A 13,314-nucleotide genomic window follows, 5' to 3' on the forward strand; every position below is an offset into this window, starting at 1 on the left:
GGATCAAAGTTGAAATGATGATCGATTGGATCAAACACGGCGAACCTTCGCATTCAATTCTGATCGCTTATAATTTGGTGATTCTCAAAGGTTATGCACTAACAAATCAAATAGAAAACGTGAAATCATGGAAAATGTGGACATCATAATTCGACTTTCTTATACGGCGCCTCTATTACGTTCTGGAACCAAAATTGGATGCATTTGGTAATGATTAGTTTATAGTGATAGATATAACCAAATTGTAATAATATAAAGGCATAAAGACCTAAAACAAAAAGGTAACCAAATTGTAAAGAAGATTTTCCTATTTAAATCATGCAAACGGATTCAATTCAAATGATTATTGAGAGATCATCATATTAATTAAAGTGTAACAAAAAATATTATCATCTCATAACTCTTAAAATTTTAGAGAGAGACACACACACACATATATATATATATATATATATATATATATATATATATATATATATATATATATATATATATATATATATATATATATATATATATATTCCTACTCCAAGAGTAAGTTATTAAGACTTACTCCTCATCATGACCATTGATTCTTTTCAATCTAATGGTTAAAATTAATAAATAATTAAATGTGGAGAGAGAAAAATAATACTCATTAGAAGGTGTGTCTCTAAAATTTTAAGAGTTATGAGATGATAATATTTTTTTGTTACACTATATATATATATATTTTTTTTTGATAACCATGTTTAATGATTGTCATGTATCACATGATTCATATCTATCACTATAAATTTAAATAGTAACATGTAACATCTAACATGTAAAGGACAACGTCCTTAAAAAAAGTAATGATGAGTTTGTTAAAATAACAACTATTTATTTTCTCACACTCGACTTGCTTTAGGTACCAAATTCAAGTCATGAAACTTTTATGGATGATTCTTCTTGTTTTTTCTCTTAAAATGCATGTGGCTAAATCCAAAATAACAAAAATGCTAAAATATCTTTGTGTTTTTTCCCACTAGAAACTCCCATAGATATAATTTTTTTTATTAGAAAAAGTTTCAAATAACATATAATTTAGATGAAAGGATATGATTTTATATTGTATAACAAATAAATAATTTGATAGTATAGTTTATGGCTTACAAGCTACCAACTTGCATTTGACATGTAAAATAAAAATACAATAATGCCTATTGTGAAAGGAAGAGAACAATAACACTTGTTGCGAAAGAAAGAGGATGCAATCTCATATTTTTTTGTTTTTTTTTAATCTTTTGAGATTTTTAAATTACTACAATTTTTATGAAACTTTTTTAAATTATTCTTTTTTGGAGAAATTTTATGAATAGTCAAATATAATATGTTATGAGTTTAAAGGTAGTGCATTGACAGTCTAAACTAACTTTGCAGATATAACCAATCAAAATCTTTACACTTGCCATGTCATATTAGTTTTTTTTAATTAAAATTATATTTTAATTGAATGCATGATTGTGATTGGTTGACAGTGTAAAAATATTTTACACCATCAGTGCATTTTTTTTCTCATATATTATTGTGTAAAATTGCTTTGATGAATGCTACATAGCTTTAATTTAAAAGAAAAATGTAAAATAATTCAACAATATGTCTCTGTCAAATATAAAAATTAATGATTAGTTTGAATGAGAGGCTAAAAAGAATGAATCTTTAAAATACATAAAGAGAATTTGTATTTTTTACATGAGTTGTTTTTAGATTCTCCTCAAATAATATAGTAAGTTAAATATTTACTCATATATAATTGATGATCCATTCAACAAGTTAACCTCCTTAAGTATATTTTTTTCCTCATATAAATAATACTTAAAATATTCATAAATTATTATTAAAATAAGTTTATGTCAATTAAAATAGTTGTTGTGATGTTTAGAAATTATTCGTTTTAAATTTATATTTTACTTATTTGTTTTAGTTAGTTTTTGTTGTGAAAAACGATGTCAAGAACAAAATATAATAGGAATTAGGGAAGATAAGAAGAACACAAGAATTGGTTGTAACTGCTATTCTTTTACTTTCTCTAAAACAAGATTACAAGTTTACAAGAATAACAAATAACCTCTCTCACCCTAAATTAGGATTTGCAGCTTAGCAATGATGAGAGACTAGTATGCTACTTATAATAAAATCTAACATACTAACTAATAGGCTTTTTCCACAAGGCCTATTACACAAGCCAACTTAATAAACAAGCTAACTTGACAAATTAGGGTTTAAACACTAAAACCTAATTTAACATGCTAACGACCCTAACATCTTCGACACAAGCATGTGAACAACATTCGACTTCATGCTTAATCCTGTCGAACCAAGAAGCTACCCTTCGACCATGCTAGAGTTCGATCCAATATCTCACAACTCACCACCTTGGATCTAACTCTACAACATCAAGGGAATAAACTAGCTTTCTTCATGCAGCTTTATCAACTGCATACAGTGGAAAAACTTGTAACTCGACAATGTCTTGGTGATCATATCAGCAACATTGTCTTCAGTCGAAACCTTCAGCACTTGGACTTCTCCACGCTCGATTACTCCTCTGACGAAATGCAGCCTCACATCAATGTGCTTAGTTCGCTCATGATAGGATGAATTCTTCGACAGATGTATTGCACTTTGACTATCACATTTAACAGTGATACCTCGACCTTGAATTTTCAGCTCCTTCGCAAAACCTTCAAGCCACATTGCTTCTTTCACAGCTTCAGTTAGGGCAATATACTCTGCTTCAGTGGTTGATAGAGCAACAACCTTCTGAAGTGTTGCTTTCCAACTAATTGCAGTGCCAAACATAGTGAAAACATATCCAGAAATAGATTTTTTGGAATCCATACAACCTGCATAATCAGAGTCGACATATCCTTCTATTACTGCTTTACTATCTTCACCCAAGGCTCCACCATAAATTAGGATTCTATTCAGAGACCCATTTATGTACTTTAAAATCCACTTCAATGCTTGCCAGTGAGCCTTTCCAGGGTTCGCCATGTACCTGCTTACAAGACTTACTGCATATGCTATGTCGGGTCTAGTACAGACCATAACATACATCAAAGAACCAACTATATTAGCATATGGGATGCTATTCATATAGGCTCTTTCGACATCAGTACTGGGACACTGATCAATACTCAGCTTGAATTGAGGGTTTGTTGGAGTCACAACTGGCTTCGAATTCGACATACCAAACTTTTCGAGAATCTTCCGTAGATATGCCTCTTGAGATAAGCATAACTTCGACTTCTTTCTATCTCTTCGAATGTTAATTCCAAGAATCCTGGAAGCAGCTCCCAGATCCTTCATATCGAACTCCTTATTGAGTCCAGCCTTCACCCTCGTCACATCTTCAACATTATTGCTTGCTATGAGAATATCATCCACATAAAGCAAAAAATAACAAATGAATTACCAGGTCAAAATCTGAAGTAAACACAGTGGTCGAACTGACTTCTAATGAAACTTATGTGTGCCATGAACTTGTCGAATCTCCTATTCCACTGTCGAGGAGATTGTTTCAGCCCATACAAAGATCTCTTTAACTTGCACACATAATCTTCCTTCCCCTTTTCGACATACCCTTCAGGTTGCCTCATCAGGATCGTTTCATCTAGATCACCATACAAGAACGCAATATTCACATCCATCTGTTCCAGTTCAAGATCGAACTGTGCCACCATGGCAAGCAACATTTGAATGGACCTATGCTTCACAACAGGAGAAAACACATCATTGAAGTCGACACCTTCTTTCTCAGTGAAACCCCTTGCAACTAACCTTGCCTTGTATCTTTTCGACGTCACTCCTTCAATTCCTTCTTTAACTTTGAAAATCCATTTACAACTGACTAACCTTGCCCCAGCAGGTTTATTGATCAGTTCTCAAGTATGATTATCATGAAGAGATTTCATCTCATCATCCATGGCCTTCAGCCATTCAGTCTTATTTCGACTCCTCATAACTTCCTTGTAGTTTCTAGGTTCTTCGTCTAGAACCTCACCTGCAGAGATTAAGGCATAAGCTATAAGATTTGTATACCCAAGTCTCTGAGGTGCCTTGATGACTCTTCTCGACCTATCTCTCGACAATAGGTAGTCATCGTCAGTTTCCTCAACTTCCTCAACATATTCTGCTTCTTCTTCGACTTCATCAAGGATATGTAATTCAGCATCAACATGCTCCACCTCAACAAGAATCTATACCTGTTCCAGCTCTTCGTCAGATGTTTCTGTACTTCGACCAACATCATCAATTTTCTTAAAAGCTATTTCAGCTTCATTGAAAACTACATCTCGACTGGTGATACACCTCATGTGACCTGGCTCTAGGAACCATAGCCTATAAGCTTTAACTCCTTCAGGGTATCCCATGAACATGCATTTCAGAGCTTTAGGTTCGGCATTGTCTTGCCTAATGTGAGCATAGGCTATGCAGCCAAATACTCTCAGTTTGTCAAGATCTGGTGGATGTCCCGACCAAACTTCTTCAGGTGTCTTCATATCTAACACTGTCGAAGGACATCTGTTTATCAGATATGTTGCTGTCGAAACAGCCTCAGCCCAGAACACCTTCTTTAGTCCAGCACTAGTCAACATGCATCTGAATCTCTCCAAGATAGTTCGATTAAACCTTTCAGCCAAACCATTTTGCTGTGGAGTACCTGCAGTAGTTCTGTGCCTTGCAATACCAGAGGCAGCACAAAAACTGTCGAATGCCTCATTGCAAAATTCAAGGCCATTGTCGGTTCTCAACCTCTTGACCTTTCTGCCAGTCTGATTTTCAACTAGAGTCTTCCAACTTTTGAAATTCTCAAAAGTTTCATCCTTAGTCTTCTGGATGAATACCCATAATTTTCTGGAATAATCATCTACTATGGATAGAAAATTCCTTGCTCCTGAATGTGATGGACATCTTGCAGGCCCCCAAAGATCAGCATGGATGTAATCAAGGGATCCATGTGTTCTTTGTTTGCCTTTGTTGAACTTCACTCTGCAAGATTTTCCAAGTACACAGGGTTCACAAAACTTCAGCTTTTCGACTTTGTCTCCACCAAGCAGATTTTGTTTCCCTAATTCGACCAGACCCCTTTCACTGACATGGCCCAATCTCATGTGCCAGATTTCTGTCTTCGACAAAGGTTTCGTGGATGCAACATTTGTCGAACCACTTACAACTTTAGCCTCAAGGGTATACAAGCCTTGTTTCTTCACGCCTCTCAAGACTTCCTTCGAACCCTTCATGACTCTTAGGATACTTTTCTCTCCTTGGAAAACATATCCTTTCTTGTCGAATTCACCAAGAGAAAGTATATTTCTCTTCAAATCAGGAACATACCTGACTTCAGTCAACAACCTTATTGACTCATCATGGAGTTTGAACATCACAGATCAAACACCTGCAATCTTGCAAGCCTTGTTGTTTCCCAGCAATACTGATCCACCATCTTGATCACATAATTCCTCGAACAAGTCTTTGTTTGGAGTCATGTGCCAAGTGCAACCTTAATCCATAATCCACTCTCTTCTCAAGTCACTGCTTGAAACCACAAGAACATCAGATGATTCGAAATCTTCTTGAACAATGGCTGCATTGCCATTATCCTTAACTCCATGATCTTTCAGGCGTTCAGGGAACACCTTTATTGTGTGACCCTCCTTCTTACAATGATAGCATCGAATGCAAGATGCTTCGCCACTGTAAGACTTCGACTGACTTTTGCCCTTCTTCTTGTCAAACTTATCATCCTTTCGTAGGAGTTTTCCTTTAACGGCCAAACCTTCGCCAACAATCGAAGGTTTATGCTCCATTCGTTCGTTCAAATTCTTAGAATACAAGGCTGATTGAACCTCTTCAAACCCTTCCATACAGGAGAGTTTCTTTGAAGTGAGCATGTGATCGAGGCAAAGAACACAATAGTAACAACGCTTGATCTTCATCATCGATCTTCACATCAATATTTTCAAGATCAAGAATCAGCTTGTTGAACATATTCAACTGCTCAGCCAACACTTTGTCTTCAATCATCTTGAACGAATACAAAGCTTGCTTCAGGTATAGTCGATTTACCAGCGATTTGGTCATATACAAACTTTCAAGTTTCGCCCATAACCCTGATGTCGTCGTCTCTTTTGATACCTGTCTGAGAACCTTATCACCAAGGCTCAACAAAATTGCGCTGTGTGCCTTCTCGATCATAGTCGTCTTCTCCGCTGCCGTCAATTCTGCAGTCATGGCTGCCTCTCCCTTCAACGCTTTCAAGTAACCCTGCTGAACTAGTAGGGCTTTCATCTTCAAGCGCCACAGACCGAAATCATTCACTCCGGTGAACTTTTCAACCTCATACTTTGTTGAAGGCATCTTCTCCACGCTCACCGCACCAATTTGTTGTGAAAAACGATGTCAAGAACAAAATATAATAGGAATTAGGGAAGATAAGAAGAACACAATAATTGGTTATAACTGCTATTCTTTTACTTTCTCTTAAAACAATATTACAAGTTTACAAGAATAACAAATAGCCTCTCCCACCCTAAATTAGGATTTGCAGCTTAGCAATGATGAGAGACTAGTATGCTATTTATAATAAAACCTAACATACTAACTAATTGGCTTTTTCCACAAGGCCCATTACACAAGTCAACTTAATAAACAAGCAAACTTAACAAATTAGGGTTTAAACACTAAAACCTAATTTAACATGCTAACGATCCTAGCATCTTGGACACAAGCATGTGAACAACATTCGACTTCATGCTTAATCCTGTCGAACCAAGAAGCTACCCTTCGACCATACTAGAGTTCGATCCAATATCTCACAGTTTTATATTATTATTAATTATAAATTATTAAAACATTAGTTTTCTTGTTTTATTAAAGTTGTGTATCACACAAATATATGTATGAAAGAAATGTTTTTTTAATACTTACAAATATATTTATATAAAATAACTCATATCAATATTATTTTAAGGATGAAAGAGATTTTGTACTTTATTATCAATTCGATAATAAAAAAAAGAGTTATTATAAAAAACATGAAAATCAATAATGAAAAAAAGACTGTCTAGCAAGATACAAATTAAAATTTCAATTATCAATCAAAACACCAAAACTATAACCACCAAACTTTGGTGAACAAATATTACCTATGACAAATTTATAGTTAGATTCTATAACAACAAAAATTAGGCAAAGGTCTTTATGTCATAAAACAACATCTAACATTTTAGTTTATTTTTCTTCAAGTATAAATTCAATTCGAATTTATTATTGCTTCTTTAATTTGACATTGATGCATCAATATTACACATAAAAATTAATATAGAGAGCCAGTCACAAAATAACGCTAACATCATAAACGGTCGTATTTAATTTATTTGATGAGACATTATCTTGAGTCTAGTCACTTAAATAGATAGCTAAAAAGAGTTAAAAGGCAAAATAACATAAACCTAACATACTATTATTATCTAACATTTTCCTACAAACTGGTGATGCTTTCATTAATAAGGAGCTTTAAAAGTTTGTCAATCTTATAAAAGATCCCATCTTAAAGCATATTTTCTAATATTTCAAAGTAGCTTTCAACAACAACAAAAAAAAAACAAGTAAAACCAACTAATATCATAACCAACAAATAGAAACAACCAAATAATAAACAACAACCAACATAGAGAAGAAATAGCTAAATGAAGAAACCTTCGTAAATAGAAGAAATATCCACAAAGAGAAAAGAAAACAAAGCAAACAAGCACGTCGACAAAGAGAAAAGAAAACAAAGAAAAAGATGAAATAATCAAATAGAGATGATCAATCAAAGGCTAATAAAAAAAGTCCTCAGATAGGGGAAACAATCAAAGGAGAAGCAACAATTAAGTCAAACAAATGAACCAAAAGAGATAGAAATGAAAAGAGAGCAACACAAAATCCAACATCACAAATAAAAAAAAAATCAAACAGAAAGAGAAGAATTGAATAAGCAAATAATCAACCAAACCAATCAAATACAAAAGATCCGCAATATAACAAAATAGTTAAGAAGTACAACAACAAAAATAATAACATGCCAAAATAAAATAAGCTCTATATACAAACTCAAATTACATTAAAAAATATACTAAAAATGATAAAAGCATGTGACACAACAATCAAAGTGCAACATTGAACAATTAAACTACGTTGAAAAAACAAAACTCTGCTAAAAATATTAAACCACATTGTTACTACTACTCTTAAATATCCAATAAACTATCAAACAAAATTTCAATGATGTCAAAACTGTTGGTTATTATTATTATTATTATTGTTATATTTGTTTATTGTATCTTTGTTAGGGTAATTCGGTCTTTTCTAACTTTTAGTATTTATACTCTGGTGTAACCCTTACTCTTAAGTTTTTGTTCATTCTATTGAAACCCTAAGCTAAAGGGTGTTTTTCTTTTTTCTATGTTTACATATGTTCACTATTGTTAACATGGTATCAAAGAGCTTGGTTTGATTTCGGATCTACCGCGAAGTGGTACACATATTTGTTCGTTGCCGATTTGTTGGAGTATTGACGGTACTGTTTCAATTGAATTTGACGGTTTCATTTGTTCCGGTAGTGTGTTGGCTAGTCGTCAATTTTATCCTTTTCCTCGTTGAAGCTTTGCCAATTTTCTTCTTGATACAGTACAAAAATTCAACGTAGTAGGTGGAAAAACAACTTGGTGGTATACCTATTCAATAGAGAATCCTTATTTCTTATACAGTGAAAAAAAATTGATTCTTTTTGGATCACTTTTATTTAATTTATTTTTACTTAATTGTGGTGTTTTTGGTTATCTCATAGTTAAATACAATGAGTCATGATAAAGATGATTCTCTTCAATCTATTAGTGTTCAACTCAATGGAGAAAATTATTCTTATTGGAATTACGTAATGAAAAATTTTTTGAAAGGAAAAAGGATGTGGAGTTATGTTGATGGAACCTTTGTTAAACCTACGGATAAAAAGGATGAAGCAAAATATGCAAAAGAGTTGGAAACATGGGATGTCAGTAATTCTAAGATTCTTACTTGGATCAATAATTCTGTTTCTCAGTCAATAGGAGTGCAACTAGCAAAATATGATACTGCTAAGGAGGTTTGGGACCATTTGAAACGTTTGTATGCTCAATCTAATTTTGCAAAACGGTACCAGCTGGAGAGTGATATTAGAGCTCTCAAACAGAATAATATGACCATTCAGGAATTCTATTCAACTATGAGTAATTTGTGGGATCAGTTGGCTCTTATGGAATCGTCTGAATTAAAAGTGGTCAAAGCATACACTGATCAAAGAGAAGAGCAACGTTTGGTTCAATTTCTGATGGCGCTTAGGGATGATTTTGAGGGACTTCGTGGGGGTATTCTACATCGTAATCCACTTCCTAATGTTGATTCAGTTTTTAATGAATTGTTGGCAGAAGAAATTAGACTCAAGTCTCACTCCAATTTGATTCCAGATAAAGGAGTTCTCTCCACTCCTCCAACTGTTTTTGCTGCTCCAGTTTACAAAGGAAAACCTCAAGGTAGAATTGGGCTTGGTATTGATGAATGTGCTTTTTGTAAGGAGAAAGGTCATTGGAAAGCTCAATGTCCCAAATTGTTGAAAGGAAATAAGAAAAATTTCAAACATCCATCATCCAATGTGGCTACTGCTGCTCCTCCTACCATTGGTTCTAGTTCTGAGCATGTATATCCATCTGAGACTACTTCTCAACTATCTGATATTGCAGAGCAACTCCAAAAGCTTTTTGCCACTCAGTCTCGTGCCATGTCTGCCTCCTCTATTAAAGGTTTGAACTCTTCTTGTTTGCCAGGTATATCTCCTTCCATATGGATTCTTGACTCTGGAGCATCACATCATATGTCATATGATGCAAAATCATTTATGTCCTTGAATACTACACCATCTATGTCAGTTATGACTGCTGATGGCACTCATATGCCATTAGAAGGCATTGGTTCTGTCTCCACACCAAATTTGTCATTTTCTAATGTCTATTATATTCCTAACCTCACTTTGAGTCTTGCTTCTGTTAGTCAATTGTGTGATTCTGGTTACTCAGTTATGTTTTCTTCCACTTCTTGTTGTGTGCAGGATCCTCATTCCGGGAGGCTGATTGGGACAGGCCGTAGACAAGGGGGACTTTATATCTTGGATGAGTTGAGAGTCCCAGATACTGCAGCCTCAACCTCTACTTCCACAGCTGATTTATTATCTTCTTTTCGTTTAAATTCTTCGTCTTCTAGTTTTTATTTATGGCATTCCCGTCTTGGACATGTCTCTGCTTCTAGATTAAAGTATTTGGCTTCTACTGGAGCTTTAGGAAAGTTACAAACCAGTGATATCTCAGATTGTTGTGGTTGTAAACTTGCTAAATTTTCAGCTTTACCATTTAATAAAAGTGTTTCCATTTCATATGCACCATTTGACTTAGTTCACTCTGATGTATGGGGTCCATCACCACTTCTTACTAAGGGTGGATCTAGATATTATGTTTCGTTTATTGATGACTATACTCGTTATTGTTGGGTTTATCTTATGAAAAATCGTTCTGAATTTTTTGACATTTACTGTATGTTTCGTGCTATGGTTAAGACTCAACATAATGTTGTTATAAAGTGCTTCCGCTGTGATTTAGGTGGTGAATATACCTCTAATAAATTCTCTGAATTGCTTGCTTTTGATGGTACAATTCATCAAACCTCTTGTACTGATACACCTCAACAAAATGGGGTTGCTGAAAGGAAACACCGTCACATTATGGAGACTGCTCGCTCTCTTTTGTTGTCTGCTTCGGTTCCTAGTGAATTTTGGGGTGAAGTTGTTCTTACTGCTGTTCATGTTATTAATAGAATTCCATCGTCAGTCACATCAGGTTTGTCTCCCTTTGAAAAATTATATAACTCTGTTCCTGATTATTCCTCTTTGAAAGTGTTTGGTTCTACTTGTTTTGTTCTTCGCCCACAAGTAGAACGTAGTAAGTTGTCTTCTCGTTCAGCTATATGTGTTTTTCTTGGTTATGGGGATGGTCAAAAGGGTTATCGTTGTTATGATCCTAGTGCAAAGAAATTGTATGTTTCTCGTCACGTTGTTTTTCTTGAACACATTCCTTTTTACTCTCTTTCTTCTGATTCTTATATTACTAGTAGTTCGAAACTCACTCATATCGATCCTTTTGGTCAAAATGAAAATATTTCTAGTGATTGTAATTTTGAGAATTGCAGGACTGATACTACTGCTACTCCAGATATTGACATCCCTCTTGTCCCCACGGCTACCCAAGAACCTCCTACGATTGTTGATCCTCCGCCTCTTCGTTATCCCTCTCGTGAGCGTAAGTCTACTCAATTACCTGATTTTGTATATTCAACTTACTCTTCTTCTTTTGCTTCTTTTCTAACCTCTATACACAGTTTGTCTGAGCCCTCTTCCTATAAAGAGGCTATTCTTGACCCTCTTTGGCAGCAGGCTATGACAGAAGAACTTTCTGCTCTGCATAAAACAGATACTTGGGAAGTAGTACCTCTTCCTCCTGGAAAACGTGCTATTGGGTCTCGGTGGATATACAAGATCAAAACTAAGTCTGATGGGTCAGTTGGGCGATACAAAGCACGACTTGTTGCTAAGGGATTCTCTCAATAATATGGTATGGATTATGAAGAAACATTTGCTCCTGTTGCTAAAATGACTACTATTCGCACTCTTATTGCAGTTGCATCTATTCGTCAGTGGCATATTTATCAAATGGATGTTAAAAATGCATTTCTAAATGGCGATCTTCAAGAGGAAGTTTATATGGTACCTCCACAAGGTGTTTCTCATAATCAAGGGGAAGTATGTAAGTTGAAGAAAGCATTATATGGTCTGAAACAAGCTCCACGAGCTTGGTTTGAGAAGTTTACCACTGTGATTACATCTATTGGCTTTAGCTCTAGTGATCATGATTCTGCGTTGTTTGTCAAAACCACTTGTCACGGTCGTATTTTACTTTCATTATATGTTGATGATATGATTATTACAGGTGATGATATGGATGGAATTAATGATTTGAAATTACAGTTGGCCAAACAATTTGAGATGAAGGACTTAGGCACTCTTCGCTACTTCTTAGGCATTGAAGTTGCCTACTCTCCTAGAGGTTATCTTCTCTCTCAATCCAAGTATATTGCCAACATTCTTGATCAAAGTCGCCTTTCTGATACCAAAGTAGCAGATAGTCCTCTTGAGTTGAATGTGAAATATGCTCTATCTGATGGTGTTCCCCTTCCAGATCCCACCTTATATCGTACATTGGTTGGCAGTTTGGTGTATCTTACAATTACTAGACCAGATATTGCTTATGCTGTGCATGTTGTTAGTCAGTTTGTTGTCTCTCCTACTACATTGCATTGGGAAGTTGTTCTTCGCATATGTCGTTATCTTCGTGGAACCCAATTTCAGAGCCTTCTTTTTCCCTCATCGTCATCATTGGAACTACGTGCTTATTCTGATGCTGATTGGGCCGGAGACCCCACGAATCGTAAGTCTACTACAGGATTTTGTGTCTTTCTTGGAGACTCTCTTATTTCTTGGAAGAGTAAGAAACAAGATATTGTATCTCGTTCTTCTACAGAAGCTGAGTATCGTGCCATGGCATCCACCACTACTGAAATAGTTTGGTTGCGTTGGTTACTTTCTGATATGGGTGTCACTCTTTCTAAACCAACTCCTATGTATTGTGATAACAAAAGTGCTGTTCAAATTGCCCACAACTCTGTCTTTCATGAACGAACCAAACATATTGAGATTGATTGTCACTTCACTCGTCATCATCTTCAGCACGGGACAATTACTCTACCGTTCGTCTCGTCCGCTCTACAAATTGCTGATTTGTTTACGAAGACGCATTCCATTAAACGTTTTCGTTTTTTGATTGACAAACTCTCGATGCTCTCTGCTAATGCATCTTGAGTTTGAGGGGAGATGTTGGTTATTATTATTATTATTGTTATATTTGTTTATTGTATCTTTGTTAGGGTAATTCGGTCTTTTCTAACTTTTAGTATTTATACTCTGGTGTAACCCTTACTCTTAAGTTTTTGTTCATTCTATTGAAACCCTAAGCTAAAGGGTGTTTTTCCTTTTTCTATGTTTACATATGTTCACTATTGTTAACAAAAACAAGAAAAAATGCAAAGAAATGTAGTTAGAGCAATTTCTGCCAACAAAATGAAAATTGTAAGAACACAAAAAAATCCTCATTTATATTTAGTCGGGTT

General features: G+C 34.9%; 1 protein-coding gene across 1 annotated transcript; it reads left to right on the plus strand.

Annotated features, from left to right (window-relative positions):
- Nucleotides 1-11,704: 11,704 nt before the first annotated feature.
- LOC131657992 (uncharacterized mitochondrial protein AtMg00810-like) lies at nucleotides 11,705-13,006 on the plus strand. The gene has a single exon (XM_058927332.1). The coding sequence runs from the start codon at nucleotides 11,705-11,707 to the stop codon at nucleotides 13,004-13,006; it is 1,302 nt and encodes a 433-aa protein (XP_058783315.1).
- The last annotated feature ends 308 nt before the right edge of the window (nucleotides 13,007-13,314 follow it).

The sequence above is a fragment of the Vicia villosa genome, linkage group LG3, assembly GCF_029867415.1.
Source record: "Vicia villosa cultivar HV-30 ecotype Madison, WI linkage group LG3, Vvil1.0, whole genome shotgun sequence".
Taxonomy (NCBI): domain Eukaryota; kingdom Viridiplantae; phylum Streptophyta; class Magnoliopsida; order Fabales; family Fabaceae; genus Vicia; species Vicia villosa.